Source organism: Anomaloglossus baeobatrachus, chromosome 8, assembly GCF_048569485.1.
Source record: "Anomaloglossus baeobatrachus isolate aAnoBae1 chromosome 8, aAnoBae1.hap1, whole genome shotgun sequence".
Classification (NCBI taxonomy): Eukaryota; Metazoa; Chordata; class Amphibia; order Anura; family Aromobatidae; genus Anomaloglossus; species Anomaloglossus baeobatrachus.
The window spans coordinates 89,244,856-89,270,271 of record NC_134360.1 but is presented as its reverse complement, the minus strand read 5'-3'; the positions used below and the strand labels follow the sequence as shown (position 1 = coordinate 89,270,271).

At 47.1% G+C, this 25,416-nt stretch overlaps 1 protein-coding gene across 1 annotated transcript in view; it reads right to left on the bottom strand.

Moving 5' to 3' along the window:
- Positions 1-24,920, bottom strand: part of SREBF2 (sterol regulatory element binding transcription factor 2) — a 159,761-nt gene extending 134,841 nt beyond the window's left edge. The window contains exons 1-4 of the mRNA XM_075321885.1: positions 24,685-24,920; positions 9,069-9,443; positions 8,756-8,967; positions 1,644-1,790 (exon numbers count right to left, since the gene is read on the bottom strand). Of these exons, the coding sequence (XP_075178000.1) occupies positions 1,644-1,790; positions 8,756-8,967; positions 9,069-9,443; positions 24,685-24,751 (801 nt within the window). The 5' untranslated portion in view covers positions 24,752-24,920. The remainder of the gene's footprint in view (positions 1-1,643; positions 1,791-8,755; positions 8,968-9,068; positions 9,444-24,684) is intronic.
- Positions 24,921-25,416: the final 496 nt, after the last annotated feature.

Here is a 25,416-nt window from a genome sequence, read left to right as displayed (position 1 = left end):
AAGTCACTCAGCAAAGCTGCAGTGACTGTAACCCATTACTGTCCCCGGCGCACTAGCACACCCAGCAAGCCTGGAGTGTGCTGTGCCTGTGTGTACGGGGACACAGAGTACCTGTAATGGTGCAGGGCCATGTCCCTGAACGGTACTCCAGCTCCGTATCCAACAGGTTCAAATGGGTCTGTGGATGGAGCCCGGCGTCAGAGCTTTGAGGCCGGCAGGATCCCACTTCCACAGAGCCTCTCAGGGGGATGTGGAAGGAAAGCAGCATGTCAGGCTCCAGCCCTGTACCAGCAATAGGTACCTCAACCTTACAACACCATCCAGGGGTGAGAAGGGAGCATGCTGGGGACACTATATGTGTCCTCTTTTCTTCCATCCGACATAGTCAGCAGCTACTGCTGACTAAAATCTGTGGAGCTATGCGTGGATGTCTGACCTCCTTCGCACACAAAGCTAAAACTGGAGAACCCGTGATACCACGGGGGGGGTATAGCCAGAGGAGGAGGGGCCTTGCACTTTTGATGTAGTGCTTTGTGTGGCCTCCAGAGGGCAGTAGCTATACCCCAATCGTCTGGGTCTCCCAATAGAGCGCTGAAGAAAGGTTCCCTTTAACACTTCCTCTTATGGTAGGCAGATTTTCATTACAAACTGTTGTCTAGAAAAATCCTTAAAGGTCATGTTCACAAGTGCCAACTTTCTCCCATTAATTTGAATGTGTGAAAATGCAGCAAGAACGTCAAAAGGATTTTTCACACCAACAATTTTCTCCACTTTTCAGCAGATGAACTAGTGAGGAGCGCAGCATCAAATGATGAAATGTGTTCTCCGGATCTGTGTTACTGCAGTGATTATCTCCTGTGGTGAGCGACACCTTGACCTATAACATTACGATAAGCCTCAAGGCATTTCAATCAATCATTAATTCTATTCTATACAGTCCCTAGGAACTGATAACAAAGGCCTTTCCCCTAAATGTGGGCACAGTGGTCATTTTTGAGGAATGAATACTTTCTATTACTATCAGGAGACCCTCAGAGTCTAGAAGCCACAGTGCACATTAGGTGGGTCGGCCAATCGTTGGTCCGGCAGCCATCTCTCCTATACACAGGAGCACTCGTTCATCCGATCACTGCTGTGTTTTCTATGAGAAACTAGTCACCAAATGTTTCTGACAGAATAAGATCTGAGGGAGAAGAAATCAAAATGGGCAGACCAAAATGGGATATGCCCAACCGTCATCTCCCCAACAATCATCGGCCCGGGGCGCCCATACACAATCTGTTGGCCAAACCCATCGTTCTCAGCAGGTTCAGCCATCATTATTGTAATGGGAATGGGGGGGGCCTTATTCTCCATCCAATGTTGCCTCTTCTTCATTATGTACCTGATATGACCTCTGAGAGCAGCTCAGTCCCACTGATGGGTGTAGGAATGGGCACTACCAACAGTATGGTCCTGTGCATGGCGACCTATAAAGGACACACGCAGACCCTTCAATCAGCTGGTTGACAGAGGGGCCGGCATGTTACCACTAGAAATATGCACGAATAAAACTCTAAAGAGAAATTAACATTTACGCTATTCTTCAGTATAGGATGCTCCAATGATTAGCAATTAGATAAAATTACACATATAACACATACAGGGACTTGCAGAGTGGTGGTCTGCAGGGGGGTAGCGAGTGTGGTGATGGCAGGATTCTGCATGGCCGTCATGACGGGGCTGCCATCCGCTTTCACTGCTGTCAGGACCAAGGACTCAGTCTTAAGGATCTGCGGTTGTACCAGTACCTAGAAGAGGAATCCACAGACAAAACACTCACTGATTTACAGAAAAACAACCACATAATGCAATGAAAAACTGATGCACAAAGACAATCATCATCATGTGTACGGCCACAATCCCAGAGGAGTGCTCAGCAAATTAACTATCTTAATTTATCTACATAAAGCATGGATGTTAGTTACGATCTGCTCATGAAGCAAAGCTTTCATTAAAGCACAGCATTACCGGCTGTCTTTTGTGATATACACATGCATTCTCATCAGAACTCTTGCCCACCTGATGATGGGGTTTAACATAAGTCGTTATATATATATATATATATATATATATATATATATATAGACATATTTTTTGGTATGTTTATATGATTCTGTTACTTAAAGCAGTTGGATCACTAGCCCCCCTTTTTTCATTGTTGTTGCTGCATATGTATATATATAATCCCGTTTTTTTTTCTCTTTAAACCATGCATTGTCCTGCCTGCTTACCTTTTGCAACTTTATGTGGAGGTTTACACCCACCGCCGGCTGATTACAATTAGTGGTGACCAGCTTTTTCTTCTGTGTCCATGTAATGAGTTAGTCTATTTTAGTAGCTGAGTGGTATACATGGATTACTTATGATTAAGGACTCTTTGCTTTTAATATGGAAGTCCGAAACGCGTAGTTTCCATGGGATAACTCCCTCCTTTTGTTTACACGGATGGAACCTTTTTAATATTTGCCAATAAAGCTTCGACATTTTATTCAGAGGTATTTTGTGCTGGATCCTTTCCTCCTTTTGCCTTCATATATTTACCGGATGGGACTTACCGGTGGATCCCAGGCACCCGCAGGGACTGGCAGCCCGAGGAACAGGTGAGCTGAGGATACCCTCTTCTCTACTATTGGTTTCCTGTCCCTTCCTTCGTGCTCCCTGTGACCTCTTGGAGTGGCTGTGCATGTGATACAGATATTTGCATCTTGATCCTGGATTGCGGATTTATACCTAGTTTCTTTAACGGATTTCCATTTGGGTTACATTATAAGGACTTATACCACTAGCTCTCTTTTTGCATGAAAATGGACACCTTGGATTTTCTGGATAATGAGACACGGAAGAAAAGATTGGACGATGTGTTTTCAAACCAACCCTCATCTCACCATATTGAGGAGGACAATTCCCAGGGTAAGGAAATGCATACCTTTTGGGATCTAGAGAAAATATCCATTCAACGCCTTAAAACCTGGTGGGACTCAATGACTTTGAGTAAATATGTAGAGATGCATATGGTTCCCAGAGGCCTGAGAATTAAGAAGTCTCCCACTCACATTTTCTCTGACCAATTCCTGGAGGACTGGAATAGGACACTCTCCACCTGTTCATCTGACTTGATGAATCTTATTATTAAGGAGGAACAAAAACGTATATTGGAGTTGGACACTCAGATCAAAACCATACATGCATTTCTTGTTGATAAGTTTAACCCTATGGAGTTTGATAAATTTAATTTAAGATTGAAAAATACTATAGATACGGTGGAATCGGATATTATAGACCTGAAGCAGAATAAATATCGCAGGGATATGAGAGATTATCAATCTAAAACAGGTTTACACCTGGCATTTGACAAACAAGACAAAATCTATTTTAAAGAGACGCAACCAGCAGGCACAGGGAGTAAAAACAGTGTATTTTTCATCCACTGACAATGAGTCTGCAGATGGGAGTGTTAGTTCATATGAGTCAGGTCGTGGTTCCCATACCTCACGCCCCTCAAAAAACTTAATGGGGGGAAACACAGGATACGAGGAGGGGGGAGAAAACATAAGCGGAGGGGGAAAGAGATATTATCTTCGGCCCAACAAACGCAGGTATTGGAGGAACTAGGGCGTCATGATTCCTTGAATATCCCTGTACTGAATTTATCAGCATGTGTTTTAAGTTCTATTCAAACGGAGGTTCTTCAGAAGGGTCTTAATTTTGCCCCCAGCAATCGGGCAGACCTTTTTCAGACTTTAAGAGACGTAAACAAGTTTGTCAGGAATCTTACCATCAAAAGGCATTTTTCAGACACTGATAATTTTGACAGTTATGACAGAAGTGACAGGGACTTAGAGAATCCAATTGATACAGTTTCAGTTCAAGTTCCTTTGTTTTTGACTTTGAAAGAACAGATTGCGACCACACAATTGTATGATTTGAGTAACACCTGTTTGAATACTCCCCCCCTCCCCCTTTTGCCACAAAGAATCCGACTTTTTATCCTGTTACCTCTAGAGTTCCTATTATGGATACGTTTCAGGATCTTATAGAGTCCGAGGTAAGAGGTTTACTTTCCAGCAAAACCCAGATCCAGAATAATTTATCCCCTTTGGAGAGGGGCGCATTGAGGGATCTATAGGATAATGGGCATATTATAATCCGCCAGGCAGACAAGGGGGGCTCTGTTGTAGTGCTGGATAGCACATTGTATGAGAGGGAGATTAATACTATTCTAAGTGATACTTCTACATATAGACAGCTCTCATGTGACCCCACTTCGGATTTTACCACGAAAATGCATACCTTGTTGTCACGGGGACTAGAATGGGGGATTTTTAATAAAAAAAGTTTTTGAATATCTGCTTGTGGATTCCCCGGTTTGCCCTATATTCCAGGGTCTTCCAAAAATACATAAAGGTATTTTTTCCTCCTCCACTGAGGCCAATAGTTGCCAGCACCGGGTCCCTTACTGGTAATTTGAGTGACTGGCTTGACCATCATATACAACCTCTTATGAAACGGACTACTGGATATATAAGGGACACCAAGAGCTTGTTACAGTGTTTGGATAAAATACCATGGTCTGAGGATTTTTTTTGGATAACGAGTGATGTTAACTCATTATATCCCAGTATACCACATAGGGAGGCACTTCAAGCTCTGTATCATCATTTGGAGAAATATAGTCCATTGGACGATGTTACCAAGGAATTTATTCTCATGGCCACTGGTTTTTTGTTGACCCACAATTTTTTTCAATTTAATGGATCCTTTTTTCTCCAGACAGCTGGTTACCCTATGGGGGCGAGTTTTTCATGTGCTTTGGCCAATATCTACATGGCTTACTGGGAGGAACAATATGTGTATGTGGATAATAATCCCTTTTTGGATATGATTTTTAGGTATGCAAGGTACATAGATGACCAGATCCTTATTTGTAGAGTAAATGGTCACAATTCCCCCCAGCAGGCCATGGAGGCCCTTAATATCTATTTTAATGGTAATTCTCTCAATTTGCGATTTGTAATGAATTTACACATGAAATCGGCCCCCTTTTTGGACATCCTGCTGTCTGGCGATGCGGTATCTGGGGTTATACATTCTTCCCTTTATAGAAAGCCTATTTGTGGGAACACTTCTCTTCACGCTGACAGTTGTCATATGTCCCACACATTGCTTAATTTACCAGTGGGGGAGTTTTTAAGAGCGAAACGTGCATGTACATTAGAGGAATCCTATAATACTGAGGCGGCACATATCAAACATAGACTTAGTGAGAGAGGGTATTCTAACCGTACTCTTACCGGTAATAGAGCGACCTCTATAGCGGCTGGTAGATGTAGATCTGATTTGTTGAAGGATCATATAGTTATGCCCACTACTAAGAACCGGGTTACTTTTTCTACCCCCTTTAGCACCGACTTGTTTCAAATAAAACGGATTGTTCAGCATTTTATTCCTCTTTTACGGCAGGATGCGGTTCTAGATAAGAGTCTCCATTCAGGGGTTAATATTGTAGCCAGAAGAGCTGGGACTATAGGCAATCTAGTGGCTCCTAGCTTATTTTCCTCTAAAAGAGCCAATAAAACCTGGTTGAGTGTTACTGGCTCATATAAGCGTGGATCTAACCGCTGTGGTCTTTGTCGTTTTATGGGTAATAACAAATCTCTTTTGATCGGTGGTGAAAACTCTTTTAATATAAGATCCTTCATTAATTGTGCCTCGACACATGTGGTTTATGTAGCCACATGCACACTATGCGTTAAGAATTATGTAGGTTGCACCTCAAGAGCTTTGAGAGCTAGGATCTCTGAGCATGTTCGGATTCCTTCTGCAGCCCTGGATTGTAATTCTTTAAATTATGCAGCGTTGGTTAAAAAGCGTTCATTATCTGGTCTCACTAGGCATTATATTGAATGTCATTCTGCAGACTTTTCGTCTTTGAGGATTACAGGGGTGGAATCTGTACCTAGACCCCCCCGTGGGGGGGTACTGGTTTCAGGCTCTATTGCTGGCTGAGGCCAAATGGATCTTGCGGCTAGATTCGAGATACCCAGGCGGTTTTAATTACCGCTCGGATTTGCGATATATTTTTTCATTCAGGCTTTTCTAGAAATTCCTTATTAGCGGATGATAATTGGTGTTTTCCTTGCTTTCAGGGGTAGTTTTTCCTCTATGGGAGAGTACATAAATTGGGGTTTGGCCTTGTATATAGAACTAAATTGATATATGCTACATCTAAATTAAAAATTTTTTTTTTTTTTCTTCAAATACTCCAAGGGGGTATGTTATGTAAATGGGAATGCATGTGGTTTGAGATTAATTTGTACTTTGACATATATATTTTTCCTATTTGGGACAATTATGTAATCTACTACACATATATGGACATAGATATGCATGGATAAATATAAATTGATGATTTTGATTGAACGAGAAAATGAAGTAATAAAATAATAAAAGTACAAGGACATTAGTGAATAAAAATAAGATAATAAATAGATATATTTTTTGATATATGCAATTTTATGTAAATTGTGAATTTTGGGGTTCTTGTGCTTATAGTTGGGAATTTTCTCTTTTGTGATATACACATGCATTCTCATCAGAACTCTTGCCCACCTGATGATGGGGTTTAACATAAGTCATCTACTCATATATATATATATTGACATTTTTTGGTATGTTTATATGATTCTGTTACTTAAAGCGGTTGGATCACTGACCCCCCTTTTTTCATTGTTGTTGCTGCATATGTATATATATAATCCCGTTTTTTTGTTTTTTTCTCTTTAACCATGCATTGTCCTGCCTGCTTACCTTTTGCAACTTTATGTGGAGGTTTACACCCACCGCCGGCTGATTGCAATCAGTGGTGCCCAGCTTTTTCTTCTGTGTCCATGTAATGAGATAGTCTATTTTAGTAGCTGAGTGGTATACATGGATCACTTATGATTAAGGACTCTCTGCTTTTAATGTGGAAGTCCGAAACGCGTAGTTTCCATGGGATAACTCCCTCCTTTTGTTTACACGGATGGAACCTTTTTAATATTTGCCAATAAAGCTTCGACATTTTATTCAGAGGTATTTTGTGCTGGATCCTTTCCTCCTTTTGCCTTCATATATTTACCGGATGGGACTTACCGGTGGATCCCAGGCACCCGCAGGGACTGGCAGCCCGAGGAACAGGTGAGCTGAGGATACCCTCTTCATTACCGGCTGTCACCCCACAACTGATGGACACATTACAGGGACCCCTTCTATTTATTACTCCTGGTCCAAAGGCGATGGCCCAGCTAGACAACGTCTGTCCACAAACTACCAAGGCTTAAAAAGGGAATCTGCCAGCAGGGTTTTACTATGTAAGCTGAAGCCTCTCCTATCAGGCTCTGTGATGTTTACTTAAACTAAAGGCTTTATCACCTAGTGATTATCATTGCTATGACTAGCTGACTTGTGCAGGGCAGTCCGGCACACCCCCTGCTCTGATTGACACCTGTTATTGTACAATCTCTATAGAGAGCCTGGTGTTGGCAGGACAGTTCCCTGGGCTCAGTACATGACTAAAGCTAGAGAGTCAGATTGTGTCAGAACGGGTGAACCCAGTAATCTAAGGGATACATCGTTGAATTCAGAATCTCTTTGCCTATATCATGCTGCTCTCAGATGAGGTAGCAAAAACCTGCTGACAGATTCCCTTTATAGACATCTCTACTAGCAAAAGTGGAGCAACACTACAAAGCCTGTGTCCTGCTCTGGAAGATATAAAGCGGCCACTTATTAAATGATTACCACATTCATTATTGCATGAAATAATCATTCTTTTTGTAATGACCCGATGCTGTTACACATCTTCAGAGACAGTGGGATTTGTGTCAGAGATGTGGCCTGTGGAGGGATCTTGCCTGCCCCTCAACACAGAAAGACATTGTACTCAGAGGGGTAAGGAGTCTAGGCACAGGGAGATATAGGAAGAGACTGGTTAGTAAAGCCGTGCCATGCTTGGGGAAGGAGGAAGGAGACACTTAGCAGGCTTAATCCTTATGCCCAAACTTCTCTTCTCCTGCCAACCTATATATTCTGTAAACTACACAAAAGGATTTCAGAATAAAGTAGTGAAGACACATAATTGGTTGTTTTTTTAAAAGGAATCTGTCACCAGGTTTTTGCTATGTAAATGAGAACAGCATAATATAGAAGTATAGACCCTGATTCCAGTGATGTGTCACTTACTGGTTTGCTTGGTGCAACTTTGATAGAATCTCTGTTTTCTCTGCTGCAGATTTAGCAGTACTCAGAATGCTGATCTCTGTATAACCCCGCCCACCTCACTGATTGGCAAGTTTATGTATACACTGTTCCTAGACAGAAAGCTGCTAATCAGTGGTATGGGTGGGGTTACCCAGGTTAGGAGGACTACATGGCACGTGACAACTAGTCCATAAGTGATAATCTCCTGCTGATAAAATACTAATTGTATCAAAACCACACTAAGCAGCTCAGTAAATAGTGATACATCACTGGAATCAGGATCTCTGCCCCTGGATCATGCTGCTTCAGATTAAAAAGTAAAAACCTGCTGACAGATTACTTTTCAATTTTACATCACATTTTACCACTGAATGGTTATGTTTTCTAGTTAATATCCCTGTTTTTGTAGTTTTTACATTTAATACATACAGACTGTAAAGTACAATGCACAATAACAATGTGTGGACTCGCTTACTGGAACTTGCTGTACTTGAGGTGTAACAGCTTGAACGGTAGCCGGAGTCAGCGTCTGGATGGTGCCCTGTGTGGCAGGGCCAAGGGTTTGGATGGTTCCATTGGCGGTCTGTGTGAGGACCCTCTGGGCCTGGAGAGTCTGCAGCTGTTGCTGGATGGTCACCGGTTGCATTTGTTGTGTCGTCATCAAACTCGATACTTGAGGCTGCAGCACTGAGAACATGAACAAACCCACCGGGATGGAGGTGAGGGTTACCAACATTTACTGTGTTCATCCATCACAACTAGAGAGCGAATTCGATAGATATATTTACCTTGAAAACTGGTAGAGGCGGCATTTTGGTAGATGAGCGGTTGCTGTATAATTCGAGTCTGGGGGGCGGTGCTATAAGTTGGGGTCAGCATGACGGTCTGCTGCTGCAGCTGATGCTGTGGAGGGGACTGGATGAGCGGGCGAGGCTGAAGGACAGGCGTGGTCCTCTGGGGGGTGCTCTGGACTGAGCTCTTCACGGGCGCGGCTGCCTGCAGTGTCGGAGGCTGTGGGGCCGGCGTCTGGTAGCTCTGGGCCTGGCTATATATCTTGGCCAGACCCGTGTCCATCGGAGAGCTTCCCTGGTAACTAGGACATAACTGGTCTTCAAACAGGTCAGGAAACTCCCCCACCTGATTACTAACAAACTGAAGCATTTCTACAAGGAAAAAGAGAAGAAACAACGGTAAAGAAAAACGGAAAACTTTATAGACAAACGAGTGTACGTCTATTGTCCACACTGAGCACAGACCCGGCCATGCGCATCCTCACAGCAGATCACAGGAAGGTAAGCAGTCCGTATACATCCAGCCTCTAATCCAGCCCCACCCAACGGCAATTTTCAGCTCAGTGACCAATTGTCATATATCCTTTAAACTGCCAACTTAAAAGGCGTTGTCAACTACTCAGATAACCTTCTCAATCCCTATGTTTCCCCCCAATAAAATAATAACACGAAGGGCGCAGTCACATAGCCATAGGACTTGCCTGAGGATATATTGCAATGCTGGGACAGGTCGGTGGCTCTCCTGAGCAGAGTGTGTAAGAATGTATTTCTATATAGCTCTCTCGCTCAGGTCAGGAGACCCCCATGCAGTCTCAGCTCTGCGCTGCCATCCTCGGATGAGTCATACGGCAATGTGACTGAGCCCTAATACTCACCCCTGGTGCTGGCACTGTTCCATTGTTGTATAGCTCTCCTGGGGATTGGGTGTCATTATGTCATGCAATCCCTGCAGCCAATCCCCTCCTGCTGACATACCCAACATTCGGAGGTACCAAGAGCTGTGGCTGTTCTGTCATGTCGCCTGATGTCTAATTTGTCCATATATATATATATATATATATATATATATATATATATATATATATATATATATATAATTGCCTTATTCTGTCTGTCTTGCTCCAAAATTGTGTCCTTACCATGACATGTCCTTACGGTGACAAACAGCGGATTTGCCGCTGTGCTCGCCATGGCCCCGCCCCCCCCGCACGGATTGGCCGCTCGCCTCGCCTCCTCCCCCAGCACGGATTGGCCGCTTGCCTCGCCTCGGGTCCGCCCCCCCCGCACGGATTGGCCATGTCCTTACGGTGACAAACAGCGGATTGGCCGCTTGGCTCGCCATGGCCCCGCCCCCCCGCACGGATTGGCCGCTCAGCTTTACGGATTCGCCATGGCCCCGCACGGATTGGCCGCTCGCCTCGGCTCCTCCCCCCGCACGGATTGGCCGCTCGCCCAGGCTCCGCCCCCCACACGGAATGGCCTCTCGCCCCGAGGTGAGCGCATCAAAGTCCTGCAGCGGCGGAACACACACACACGCACACACATCAGATCACACTCACTCTCACACACACCTCACACACACATCAGATCGCATCCACATACTCAAAACATCCCGTGATATCGCTTGCTTCTCGGCGGCGATACTGTGCAGTGACCTTCTAGGACCTGCCGGAGGATCACCTGGCCGGAAGCATGTGATATCTCCGGATGTTGTGATTGTGTCAGCGCGTATGTGCGATATCGTCAGAGTGTGTGTGTGTGTGAGTGAGTGTATGCGATCGGATGTGTGTGAGTGTGTTATGATGTGTGAGTGTATGCGATCGGATCTGTGAGTGTCGGCAGAGGAGCACAGCTGCTGGGACCGCCCACCGGTGGGCACAGGGAGAAGTGGGGTGTGTGTGTGTGAGTGTGAGTGTATGCGATCAGATGTGTGCGTGTTTACTGTCTGATATGTGACTGTGGAGCACGATGGGGAGTGCGCAGCATGGGGGATGGAGCACGATGGGGAGTGCGCAGCATGGGGGATGGAGCACGATGGGGAGTGCGCAGCATGGGGGATGGAGCACAATGGGGGGTGTGCAGCATGGGGGATGGAGCACGTTTGGGAGTGCGCAGCATGGGGGATGGAGCACGTTTGGGAGTGCGCAGCATGGGGGATGGAGCACGATGGGGGGTGCGCAGCATGGGGGATGGAGCACGATGGGGGGTGCGCAGCATGGGGGATGGAGCACGATGGGGGGTGCGCAGCATGGGGGATGGAGCACGATGGGGGGTGCGCAGCATGGGGGGGGATAGAGCACGATGGGGGGTGCGCAGCATGGGGGGGGATAGAGCACGATGGGGAGTGCGCAGCATGGGGGGGGATAGAGCACGATGGGGAGTGCGCAGCATGGGGGGGATAGAGCACGATGGGGAGTGCGCAGCATGGGGGGGATAGAGCACGATGGGGAGTGCGCAGCATGGGGGGGATAGAGCACGATGGGGAGTGCGCAGCATGGTGGGGATAGAGCACGATGGGGAGTGCGCAGCATGGGGGGGATAGAGCACGATGGGGAGTGCGCAGCATGGGGGGGATAGAGCACGATGGGGAGTGCGCAGCATGGGGGGGATAGAGCACGATGGGGAGTGCGCAGCATGGGGGGGATAGAGCACGATGGGGAGTGCGCAGCATGGGGGATAGAGCACGATGGGGAGTGCGCAGCATGGGGGGATGAGCACGATGGGGAGTGCGCAGCATGGGGGATGGAGCACGATGGGGAGTGCGCAGCAAGGGGGAAGGAGCACAATGGGGGGTGCGCAGCAAGGGGGATGGAGCACGTTTGGGAGTGCACAGCTTGGGGGATAGAGCACGATGGGGACTGCGCAGCATGGGGGATGGAGCACTATGGGGAGTACGCAGCATGGGGGATGGAGCACAATGGGGAGTGGGGATGGAGCACGATGGGGGGTGCACAGCATGGGGGATGGAGCACGATGGGGGGTGCGCAGCATGGGGGATGGAGCACTATGGGGAGTACGCAGCATGGGGGATGGAGCACAATGGGGAGTGGGGATGTAGCACTATGGGGGGTGCACAGCATGGGGGATGGAGCACGATGGGGAGTGCGCAGCATGGGGGATGGAGGACGATGGGGGGTGCGCAGCATGGGGGATGGAGGACGATGGGGGGTGCGCAGCATGGGGGATGGAGGACAATGGGGAGTGCGCAGCATGGGGGATGGAGCACAATGGGGAGTGCGCAGCATGGGGGATGGAGCACGATGGGGAATGCTCAGCATGGGGGATGGAGCACGATGGGGAATGCTCAGCATGGGGGATGGAGCACGATGGGGAATGCTCAGCATGGGGGATGGAGCACGATGGGGAATGCTCAGCATGGGGGATGGAGCACGATGGGGGGTGCACACCTCCCCCCAAAAACACACACACACACACACACACACACACACACACACACTGGGAACCACAAACACTGCCCTACACAGACACCCACACACACAGACAACACCCAACACACCAACACCCAACACACAAACACCGCGGCACACACAAATATATGCACATACCGCACAACACACACACATTGCACAAAACATACCTCCCCCCAAAACACACACACCCCCCACACCCACACAAACCGCGCAACACACATACACAACGATACAGACACACAGCGCTCCACAAATAACGACACGCAACACACAAACAACACCGCTCTCACCCCCCGCCACACCCAGACAACACCCGGAACATGTACAGCCCCTACACAAACACTTGGTAACTACAGACAACAACACCTAAGGCTGTGTGCACACGATGCGTTTTTTACCGCGGAAACGCTGCGTTTTGAACCGCAGCGTTTCAGTGGCAAATTGCATGCGTTCAGCTTTCCCAGCAAAGTGTATGGGAAAGCTGAAAAATCAGTGCACACGCTGCGTTTCTTTCCGCTGCGTTTTGGATGCCAAAAATCGGTGCGGAAAGAAAAGCAGCATGTCACTTCTTTTGTGCGTTGTGGCTGCGTTCTCTCCCCCATTGAAATCAATGATGTGGGGTCAGAACGCAGCCACAACGCATGGACCTGCTTTTTTGTTGCGGTCCGCGGCCTTTGTCGGCACGCCAGAACGCAGGCATTTACCTGGAAGTGAGGTCAAGAGGCTTCCTGTTGACCTCACTTCCTGGCAAAGCCCCCGGTGTCGCCAAAGTGCCCGCCCCGACCCCCGACCCCCCTCCCGAAAATCCAACATGGCCGCGCGCACAGTAGCGCACCGGCCGCCCTGCTCCTATGATTTCTGTCGCATGTGCAATAACACATGCGACAGAAAACTGTTCCCCAGGCCCTGCCCGGTCACCCCCTATTCCCCCCGGTGTCATACATACCTGTCCGGTCGCAGCGCTGATCCCCTGCGGCCCCCTCCTCCTTCACAGTGCACGCTGGCCGGTCACATGTGCAGAGCAGCTGACAGCCAGCACAGTGTTCAGTGTGAGCTGTGCTGGCTGCTCGCACTCTGCAGCTGTGACCCGGGGAGAGTGGGTGCAGATTTTTGCACCCACTCTCCTCAAATGGAGGGTCTGCCCTCCTAGAAAATGGGGGGTACGTTCCCTGAGCGTGCCCCCATATTCTAGAAGGTCCAGAGGCAACGTGAGACATCCATATGGATTTCTGCGGACCCATTTTTTTTTATTAAATTGGAGAACAAGGGAATGATTTGGGGAGTGTTTTTTCTAATAAAAATTTTTTTGTTGTCTTTTTTTGCTTTTGTTTACTGTCAATTAGTTATGTCGGGTGTCTGATAGACACCGTGACATCACTAATTGCTGGGCTTGATGCCAGGTGACATTACACATCTGGTATCAACCCCATTTATTACCCCGTTAGCCAACGCACCAGGGTGCGGGATGAGTTGGGGCGAAGCGCCAGGATTGGCGCATCTAATGGATGCGCCACTTCTGGGGCGGCTGCGGCCTGCTATTTTTAGGCTGGGAAGAGTCCAATAACCATGGCTCTTCCCACCCTGAGAATACCAGACCCCAGCTGTCAGCTTCACCTTGGCTGGTGATCTAATTTGGGGGGACCCCACGTTATTTTTTTTTTTATTCTTTATTTATAAATAAAAAAAAAAACATGGGGAGCCCTCCAAATTGATCACCAGCCAAGATGAAGCTGCCAGCTGTGGTTTGCAGGCTACAGCTGTCTGCTTTACCCTGACTGGCTATCAAAAATAGGGGGGACCCCACGCCATTTTTTTTTTTTTTTTTTTTATTGGATAAATACTAAGCTAGGCACCCTTTAGTGCCACATGAAAGGTACTAAAGGTGCCAGCTTAGAATATGCAGGCGGGGGTAGGACGTTCTATATATTTGACATCCCTTCATCCATTGACGCTTTTTAGGCTGTGTGTCCACAATCAGGGTTTGCAGCGTTATGGGCGCTGAGTGTTTTCCCTGCGTCCATAACGCTGCGTTGTGCAGTAGAAGCACAGTGGAAGGATTTTTGGAGATCCCATGCCCACTGTGCTTCTTTTCTCCGCAGCATAAACTGACCGGTAGCGTGGCTTCCCGAGCCTCAGCATGTCAATTTATGCTGCGGAGACGAGAGTGTTCTCTGCAGGTAGCATAGAGCTCCACAGCAGCCTGAACCCAAATCGTGGGCATGGGCAGCTGCAGGAAGGCTGGCACTGTGTACTAGATGCCGTGTTGCTGGATCATGGCCACATAGCCTTAGGCCCCTTTCACACGTCAGTGATTTTTCACTGCACGTGTCTCCATGCGGCGTACCCGCGTGTGCGTGATTGCCGCACGGAGACATGTCCATTTTTTTCTGGCATCACTGATGTCCCACGGACCACGCAGTGGTGTGATCCGTGAAACACGTGCCAGAAAAAAACGTGCTTTTAAAATAAAAAACATTTTAACTCACCCGGCTCCAGCGATGTCCTCTGCAGCCCGTCCTCCCTGTTCCTTCTGTGCCGGCTCATTATTGTCGCGCATATTCATGATGCACGACACAGCCGACCCGGAAGCAGCTGCTGCGGGGGTCAGCGCCGGCCGGATGCTGCACCGCGGGAGCGATCAGCACCATGGAGAGTGGGAGCGGGTGCAGGTGAGTTAATCTCTAAGTGCAATCACGGGCCACGGAGAACGGAGCCCGGATTGCACTTAGACAACCCACGTGTGCCGTGATTCACGGCACACGGAGGGACATGTGCGTGTTTTACACGCCAGTGAAAAACGTCAGTGTTTTTCACTGACATGTGAAGCGGGCCTAAAAGTGAGAATATTGTTGCTACAGCAACATTTTGGGTGAAGTAGCTGTGGATTCAAAATGCTTAATATACTCCTGAATAAAATCCTTGATGGGTGCAGATTCCAAAATGGGGTCACTTGTGGGGGTTTTCTGACGTATAGGTACCTAAGGGGCTTGGTGCGCGAAGTTTATTTCAACTTTTCCAAAATTCAAATGGTGCTCCTTCCATTCCAAGCCCTCCCATTTATCCAAACAGAATGTGGAGAAGGAAATGACATCACAGGTTTTTTTTTTCCAAAGGTCTGTGTTCAACCAACTTTATTATCACTGACAAGTCTTAAAAAAACGCACCTAAAAAAACGCATGAAAAACGCATGAAAAACGCATGCGTTTTCGATGCGTTGTTTCTCAAAAAGCATTGTTTACAATTCTCCCCTCTGCCAGAGGGTGCGTTTTTTTCCGCGCGGAAAAAAAAGCAACGTGTGCACATACCCTAATATATATATAACAAAAATCATACATTAACTACACAATACGTAAATTCTAGAATACCCGATGCGTAGAATCGGGCCACCTTCTAGTAAGTAATATTTTACTGAGGGGGAAACATACAGATCGAGAAGGTGTTATATCCAACTAGTTGGCAACCCCCTTAAAGGACTTATCAATCTGTCAGGGTCATACAAAGAGCAAGAATTTAGAAACTAAATAAAGATTTTGTCCAAATCATACAGAATGCCAGTAATATGGGGCACAAGCACTGTACCCCTGTCCTGGGCTCATCCGCACCAGGTCAGCAGGACATTACCAGTGTCTTATGCACAGTCTTGGACTCCCCATCATGGTCAAAGCTTCCACAGAGTATTTATTTCTCAAAACACCGTCAGAGGCCCCCAAAATTCCGCACACCTCCATTCCCTTTAGTTTCCCTCCCTTTTTATCGCAGATTATTCATTAGATTTGTTTTTATACTTTGGACACCTCGATATTACAGCTGTCTTATATCATGAATGTTTTAAGATTAGGTCGGGTCAGATAATTGAGCCCTGAATATAGAGAACAGCGTCTCCATTCACTGACAACAAGCAGAGCTTGTGAAAAATGGTGAAAGCTGAAACGTGTCAGGACATATTTAGTAATCCTGTCCAGCTTTAAACCGTGCTGGATTTATTGTAGTGGTTCAGGCGGTTTGATGAATGTGGAATAATGTAAGACACATATTGGGTTGCCTACTTTGTGTTAGAAATTTGCAACCAAACGTTGGCCCCTAGTGTCACGTTTCCAAGCCCCTTTTCGTCGAGGACGTGTCCATTATCACACACAAGCGCATAAAAGGTCTAAAAACGCACAGTAATAAATAGGTGCTGCTCAAGAAATATGATTCTGACATGAATCACCCTATTGAAAACTCCTGATGAATTTTCCAGAACAGTTTCCATTACTCGAGCCCTGTAGGTAACAGATCGGAGAACATTTAGGGCCGAGCCAAAGTGTGTAGCCTACAGACTCAGAGTAAACATTTCCTAGGGGGGGAAGTTTAGCACAGTCTTTCCTTGTTCCCGATGCGGTTTTGGTTTCATCACAGTCGGGCTTTATGTGCACAGCGGTAACTCTGGATCCATGTTCACTTACATGTATTCTGTACCTGTGTGGGATACGCAGAGGAACAAGGAGGGGCTTTTTTATTATTATTTTGCAGAGTTTCCGAGAATCCATAATATAGCATTGAATGATATCTCATTGGGATGGGAGGGTGAGAGGTGACGGAAGCAGCAGATGATGGCACATGGATTGCTTAAGGTCTGTAATGTGGACATGTCGGCACACTATACAGCAGATCAGATCTCAATGCCTTCAGTAGGAGCTATAGTCTTCAGGAGTGGCCAGTACATGGTGTACGGAGCTGTGCTGATCTGACTCCATAATTGATTTATATCCTAGGGCCGCCATAACGGATAAGCTGGGATGTTTGATCCCCACAAATCTAAGACTTATCCTAGAGGTAATGGACAACCCCTTTAACATCCTATAAACTGTGAGAGAGGGGAGCCAGCACAATCTGAAATTGGCATGCATCATATAAAAAGTGAAAATTCCCAGATTTATTCCAACTGTACTATAATGAAAAAAAATGAGATTTTTAGCAAATAATTGATCAATTTTTTGAGCCACCCCTGCCAACCTCACGGCAAATCTCAATAGGGGGGTCCTACTCTACATTCTGTATTTCATGTGCCATGCGGCCTCCTAGATAAAGTTAAAAGCAGAACCATAATGGAGCACACATACCTGTAACCTGTATATAACCGCTTCTATGTTGCAAAAAAAGGCACGTGACGTTGGCAGGGGTGGCTCAAAAAATTGATCAATTATTTGCTAAAAATCTCTTTTTTTTTTTTTTTTTTATTATAGTACAGTTGGAATAAATCTGTGAATTTTCACTTTTTATATGATGCATGCCAATTTCAGATCGTGCTGGTTTCTTTTTTTCATCCTATAAACTGTGCAGCATGGCCTAATTGTAGTGGTGCTCATCTGTCTAAATCTAGCCACACATGGGATCGTTCAGCCCACAGTCATCTCTCACTATTCCCCCATCCTCGATCAAGAGCTTCTGTGTTCTCTATGGGAGCGCCAATGTCAGTCATCTGGCAGATAAACAAAAGGACATTCTGCCGAGAGGTGGTCGGGAGCCCCCTACACATTAGCTAGTCATACATTACTGCCGAACTTTATGTTTAGCCGACCTATCTAATATTGTATGGGGAGGGGGGGCGTAAGTGGCAGATCTTGTTTTGGACAAATCCGTAGCTGAAAAGTCATTGCAGTCATTTGACTGGGGTTGGTTTAGCACCAAGTATAAGCTCTTCTACCCACTCCATTTACATGAATGGGACAGTCAGATTTTCAGCACCAAAAATGCAAAGTGTAAATCAACCCGGACACAAATCAAAAAAGGAAGACAAATGTTTTATTACCATTTCTGCCTTCACAATCGCTATGAATACTGTGTGGAAATAAAGCACCAAGTCATCCCCTATCTGAAGGATACAGCCCAACCAATGGGAGACCCCCATAGCCTTAAATCCTTGCTTTCATTTCCCGGATCTTCCACCAGGTTCTTATTGTCAGACTGCAGTAGTGGCATAACATGTGACCCTAATACTGATGTCGTAAACTGAACAGAGACCTGTCGGGGTGAGGAGGGAGGGCAAGAGAGAATTGGCACAGATTCGTAAGGTGCGTTTTACATGTTTCACCCAATGTAACCTCTTGTTATGGGGTTACAGCAGCGCACCATCTAGAGGGGTGCAAGACGTTGAACATTCTATGCCAACCAAAGTTATCAACTGTCAAGAAAATTAGAGTAGAGGGTACGTACGCCATCCATAGAGGGAAGCGCACATGGCCCCGTCGAAGCTCGCTGACCGGAGCGTCCTAGAGCCAACAAAATCTGATGAACCTTAGTATGTTTAGTGTTTTAAAGGGGCAACGTGATAACTAATATCAGAGCCTTTATGATTACTGTGGTGGTCACTCAGAGGCATGAATACCCTTATTTGACATAGCGTCGCTGCAGGGTACAAGTATGTCATCCAATGTTTAGGGGGCTGCCACATACGTGCCATCCTCGGGCTCTTTCTAGGGTGTTAGAAGGCTTCCATAAAAAGAACATAGTACCAAGGTATTCCTCCAATTGACAGACTCCATACTTAGATCTTTACTTTTAACCCCTCATTCATCTGGATTATATTGTGCAGTATAAACCCCGATATTTCTAATTAATACCCCTTTCCCGATCATACTATGACATCCGTTGTGAATACGTTTTCCAGTTTGGGGCTCCTTCGTGTGGTCAGTGCTGGTGGTGCAGTTGATGTGTGGAGCGAAAGCTACACCTGTGGAGGACTGGCAATCAGGGTCAGATTGGGCTATTTAACTGAGTAGTTTTCTCTGGTTACTTGCTGGTGGTCAATGTCTCCTGTGTTTTAACGACATTCTGTAACCAGCTCTGCTCGCTTCCAGAGCTCCTCTCAGATAAGTGGTCTTTGTACCTCTGCTGTTTGTTTTCCACTTTCTTGTTGCTTTTTCTGCTTTGATACTAATGCATGATTCCTATTTTGTCTGTGTGGAGTTCGTGGTGGAATGGGATCATTCCCTGCTGGGAGTGTCTGAATACTTAGCTCTATGATTCTGCAAGATATTATGTTTGTCATGCTTGGTATTAATTCAGTCCCTCATCTGTATTAGTGTTTTTGGATCCCAGTAACATCAGAGTGCTGATACAGTGGGGGAGAGGTTGTGTGACCTCAGGATTTTTCCATATCAGAAGTGCTGGTATATATTAGGGGTTTACGGCTGCAGACAGATGTTCTTTCCTATCCTTTCCTATAAAGATAGTTTGGGCCTCACCTTTGCTGAATCTGTCCTTTCTGGCTTTGTATTGTACTTTTCTATATCACCGTAGCCTTTAAATGTGGGGGGCTATCTATCTTTGGGGACTACTCCAAGGCAGATTAGCTTTCTTATATTTCTATCTGTGAGATTATTTAGTTCTCCGGCTTTGTCCCTCCACCCCCAGGGGACCGTTCACCCAGATCCTGGTTTAGTAACAGTACCATCTGGTATTTACCGTCCGATATTTATTTAGATCTAGGTGCTGATCATTTAACAGAGAGGCAATACCCAGCCACTAGGAGTATATAGTATAATTGCAGTTTAATCAGTATTGGTTCTTATGGTGTCTGTATAGGCATTTACCAGCAGCACGAGTCCAGGTGCTTCTGTTTTAAACAGCAATAGCGATATTTGTTATTCTGGGTAATTCTCCTGAGCTTCCCTGCTTATAAGTGACAGTGCATTATCTGGGTATTAAATTGGTCCCTTACAGGATCTCTCTGTTTTTTAAGATGTATTTTAATTGAATGTAATAAAATTTAATTCTTTTAACAAGAACCACTGGTGTGTTTCCTAAATTGGGGGGACCGGTTTCTAAGTTGTTCTGTTTTAATAATTTATGACACCTACAGACAAATCTTTATTCTTTAGGTGATTCTTCCAGGTTTACGGTTGAGCCATACAGCGGGGCGACTGGTCACATATGGCCAAATCTTCACCTAACAGTATGACAAATTGCCGCATGATTAGCTTTCACAATCGGGCGGCTGCACATTACGTCCGTACCCTTTAGTTGTGCTATTTTAGGTAACCAAGAAATGTGCAACACAGAAATGTCATCTCTATGAGATGTATCATCAGAAAACGGCATAATCAATCCAGGTTTCCATTAGGAATTCACTACCACAAACAAAATTCAAAATCCAAGCCTCCACTTCCCAAGCCTCATCCAGGGAAGATCTGTGGTTAGTGCTCCTCTATGTTTGGACCAAGCTCATTCAAAACCTAAGTCCAAGTTACTGAGAAGAACTGATGCGTTGATGACGTTTTGAAGGTAAAAAGTGGTCGCACCAGATAACGAGTTTACATATCTCTTTTGTTCATTAGCTTTGCATTTTGTTAATTGATAAAAATAATCCATTAGCAATACTATTTTTGAGATTATTTGTACTTTGCAGCGGTTTTTCACACCTGCCTAAAACTTTCGCACAAGGTTGTATTTATTAATGTCTACGCGAAAAGACTGCAGTAAATTAGGATAGAGACATATGCCAGTCTCTGACTGGCATTCATTTCTTGTGGTGCAGATGGCAGCTGAAAACTGCGCAAAATGTAAGAGGCAAACACCCGATAATAAATTTGGTGCATCTTACTCATCACTATTCAGACAACCCCTTTTTCAATTACCATAGTCCTTCATGTGAAATAATACCAGCTATATTAACCGTCGTTTCAGCAAAGTTAACTTCTGCTCTCCTTGGGGTCACGTAGCATTATTAGGTAAGCTCTGCAACCAACCCACGGCCGCTCCCATCAAACTTCCCTTGGACGTAACTGATGCCCGAAGGAGAGAAAAGTGATCAGCAGCAGCGCTCACTTCTTCCAGGTGTCAATTTAGTCCAAAGAAAGTGAGCTGGAAGTGGCCGCTGATTGTTATGTGTCTCACATGAGCACTGCAACCAATGTCACAAGAGCCATGGGAGATCAGGCACCAGTAATACTGAAACAGCACCTGTACAGCGGATATTTTACATGGGGGAACTATGGTGGCTGAGAAGGGGTTGTCTAAGAGGTGGACAACCACTTTAAAACTGGCAGTCAAAATGCAAAACTTGATCAATTGGTGCCTATCAGATGAACAGATCACTATGTGCAATCCCAGCCGATAATCCAGGTTAGTGCTATCTGGCCATGGACAGGAGAAGTGCAAATTTCCTGAGCTCCTCACCAAGCCATCGATTTGCTGGCATCACACATGTGCGGCGCACAAGTGACATCTCGCCGGCTGAGCTAATCATATGCTAAGCCTGGGATCCCAGAAGGGTTAAACAATCTGCACAGCACTCGTCCATGGCCAGAGAGCACTGACCCGGACTGTGCTTGAGACAAATGATCCGCTCATCTTTAGTGGCTATATCTGAAGCTCACAAGTCAGCTTTGCTGTGTAGACTGTGACAGAATCAACAGTAGGCAGAGGATTTAATGGCAGCTGAAATCCAGGGTAGCGGTAGCACTCCATTACTAATAATTTAGGACATTTTTTTACAGCCATATCCTCTTAAATAAAAAGAGGCTTAAATCGCCAGCATAAAAAAAAAAAAAAAATGTATAGCTAAAAATAGAGGAAGGATACATCAAACTCATATGGCATGGAGAACCCCGACCTCAGGGGTCATTGCCCATGTCACCAAACAAGGCACAGTATCATGATGTAATCCCTCCTCTGAAAAGCTATACACCAGGTATATATGCATTTAGTGCTCTCATGGGCTGGAGTACAGTTCTGCTATAATTAATGCCAAGTGCGTGATGCACATTATAATCTGTTGGGCTGTATGGCGACACTTCAGTGAGTCCAACCCACTTTCTATAAAGATAGCGAAAAAGGGCCTAAAAGGTGCTATATTTCTGTGCAACAGTTTCAGGAGTAAACTGATGAATTGGGTCCGGTATACATGAAAATGTACCTAAAACTCATTTTCTACAGCCGTCAGCCCCTAGGTAACAAGCAGAGGTTCACTGGCAATTACTCTCGCTACACTTTGCTGTGGACACTTCTTTGGTTCTTCCAGATATTAAACTGAAGAGGAAGCGGCAGGGGAACATGAGCCCTATTGTGCCTTGGCTCCAGTTCACAAAGACCTTTCGACCACGTGCTTCCAATGTAAAAAGAACGGGGATCTCCGAGAGCCATAAAAGACTCCCGCCTGCGCCCGTGTACCATCCATCCTTTATGAGGCCCGCATGGCTCCCATCCATTACTATATGAATACATTTTACAGAATTATAAACCTTCCTCTGGCTGCTTTGAGCACACGCTGTACGTCTGTCACCCGGCAATGTCCCCATCAGTTACATCACACACAGGATGTAGGTCATAAGAAACAGTGACCTGGTTGGGAGGCCTTAGGGTGTGTTCAGAAATGGAGTAGTCATCACCTTCTTCTCAAAGATTCCAAATAGAGAAAGTCTCAGTCTTCTCCGGCCCAAAAGCTCAAATATTATTTTACTAAACCAGAAAAATGCAAAATGTGAAGACGCTCACAGTAAAGCGACCAACGTGAGAACAAGGATTCTAGAAGAGGTTGGGAGGTGTGATAGAATTCTGAGTAATCACATAATGAAAGCCAGCAATATGGAGGGAGAATATGGGGTTAATGGAACCGAGCAGCCCTAGGGCGACGTAGCAGCTTAAATACCAGAAGACCTCTATTAGTCCCCATGATGGCGGTGGGGGTCGTATCCCACACAAGCGCATGAATCTACAATCACCTCATTACTATATTGATGGCAATCAATAGAAATCTCTGTGATCCGTTTCAACCAGATCCATCTGAGGCCTCGGTAGGAGAGACCCGCAGGTTTCACCGATTTCATTAATCAATACAGTTATTGTGAAAATAAGAAACTTTGTAATAAATCTTATAGAAATCTGCCAGGACGGATCGGTCACTCAATTCATAGGGAGCAATCTATATTCAGTGAAGAAAGACCATTACTGAGATAAGAGGTGGCAGTTGGTGCTTTTAAAGTGCTATGGAGAGTGGAGCTAGAGGCCGGCAGACATCCTACTGGAAGTCTTCCTACACTTGTCATTCTCCATAGAACTTTATAAGCACCAAGTGTCCTCTCCTCAGTAATGGGAAAGTATTCACAGAAGACACATTTTACCGGGGAACAGAGAATGAAAGATCAGTCCAAGAAAAATAGCAGATTTCTCTAAGAAGACATCACAAAGAATCCCTTGTATTATGGATATAAAAAGACAGTAACTCCATAAAACCAGACATTCCCGGCCACATCAACACCACAAAAGCTACATCCTCTAAATGACAACCAGAGGTGAAACAAAAGAACAATTCTGAGTAAAGGCCCCAGGACTGCTCCGTATACACAGCCAAAAAGCATGTGTGTATAGGGGCCAGCGGACAGCAGAGGGGTCTACCAGTCCTACAGCGGTCCTGGCAGCAAAACTGGACTAAACACCAAGAAGCAACGTACAGAATAGTGATCGGCACACAGGAATACCCGGACAGACCCAGGGGACGTCGCCCGGCACCGGCCAGACCCAGGGGACGTCGCCCGGCACCGGCCAGACCCAGCGGACGTCGCCCGGCACCGGCCAGACCCAGCGGACGTCGCCCGGCACCGGCCAGACCCAGCGGACGTCGCCCGGCACCGGCCAGACCCAGCGGACGTCGCCCGGCACCGGCCAGACCCAGCGGACGTCGCCCGGCACCGGCCAGACCCAGCGGACGTCGCCCGGCACCGGCCACACCCAGCGGACGTCGCCCGGCACCGGCCACACCCAGCGGACGTCGCCCGGCACCGGCCACACCCAGCGGACGTCGCCCGGCACCGGCCACACCCAGCGGACGTCGCCCGGCACCGGCCACACCCAGCGGACGTCGCCCGGCACCGGCCACACCCAGGGGACGTCGCCCGGCACCGGCCACACCCAAGGGACGTCGCTCGGCACTGGCCAGACCCAGGGGACGTCGCCCGGCACCGGCCAGACCCAGGGGACGTCGCCCGGCACCGGCCAGACCCAAGGGACGTCGCCCGGCACCGGACAGATCGTGTCCCCCTCAGTGACTGATGACGAGTCCTCCCTCTGGCAGGAGCCCTGCTCTCTGCTCCTAGGCACACTGTGAAGAGCTCTCACATTAAGTAAATTCCCACAAGACTTATAAAGTGGAGCTCCCCTCTAAGTCCCCGCAGGGGACCCTCCCACCCGCACATGTCTCTCACCATCAATGTCTCCCAGGGTGAGCTCATCCCCAAGTTCCGTCAGCGTCTCCATGTTCTCAATGCTCATGTTTGCAGTGTCCGTGCAGCAGGTAACGGGCGGCCACCTCCGCGCTCCCCGCCGGGAGCTGCTGTCTTCTCGGAGCTCCTGTCAGTTTCTTCCCAACTCAACAACCTGTCAATGATGAAACCGACGCCATGTTGTTCCAGCCCCTCCCTCTGCTCCAGATGACGTCATCTCTTGCGTGCCTCACCTCGTTTCGAGCACACACAGAGCAAAGTAAAGTATGGTGACGAGAACGAGGCTTGGCTGCTCCTCCCCTCCCCCATATTCTGAGAAACCCCCTCTGGAAGCCCGAGCGTGGGGAGGCCCCGCCCACTCCTCCTGTAATAACGCGTGCTGGATGTTTTGTTGTCAATGAGACCAGGGGCTGCTGACCAATGAGAAGGCTCGGCGTGCTGTGGGGTGATGTGACGTCACCGATCAGGGGATCGGTATTTGCATATGAGGCGGCTGCTCTGGGGACCCGAGTCTCCCGCAGACACAGTGACTGACAGCTGGGAGCGCGTGCTTAACCCGTCATGTGCCGGGCCGTGCATACGAGCAGTGTCCGCAGCGGTGTGGATGCAGCTTGGTTTCCCCGCGTTGTACGAGCACAGAGGCCGGTGATATTTCTGCTCACCGCGCTTCTTCATAACGCAGCGTGCACTGATCTGCGCGGGAGAGCACGGCTA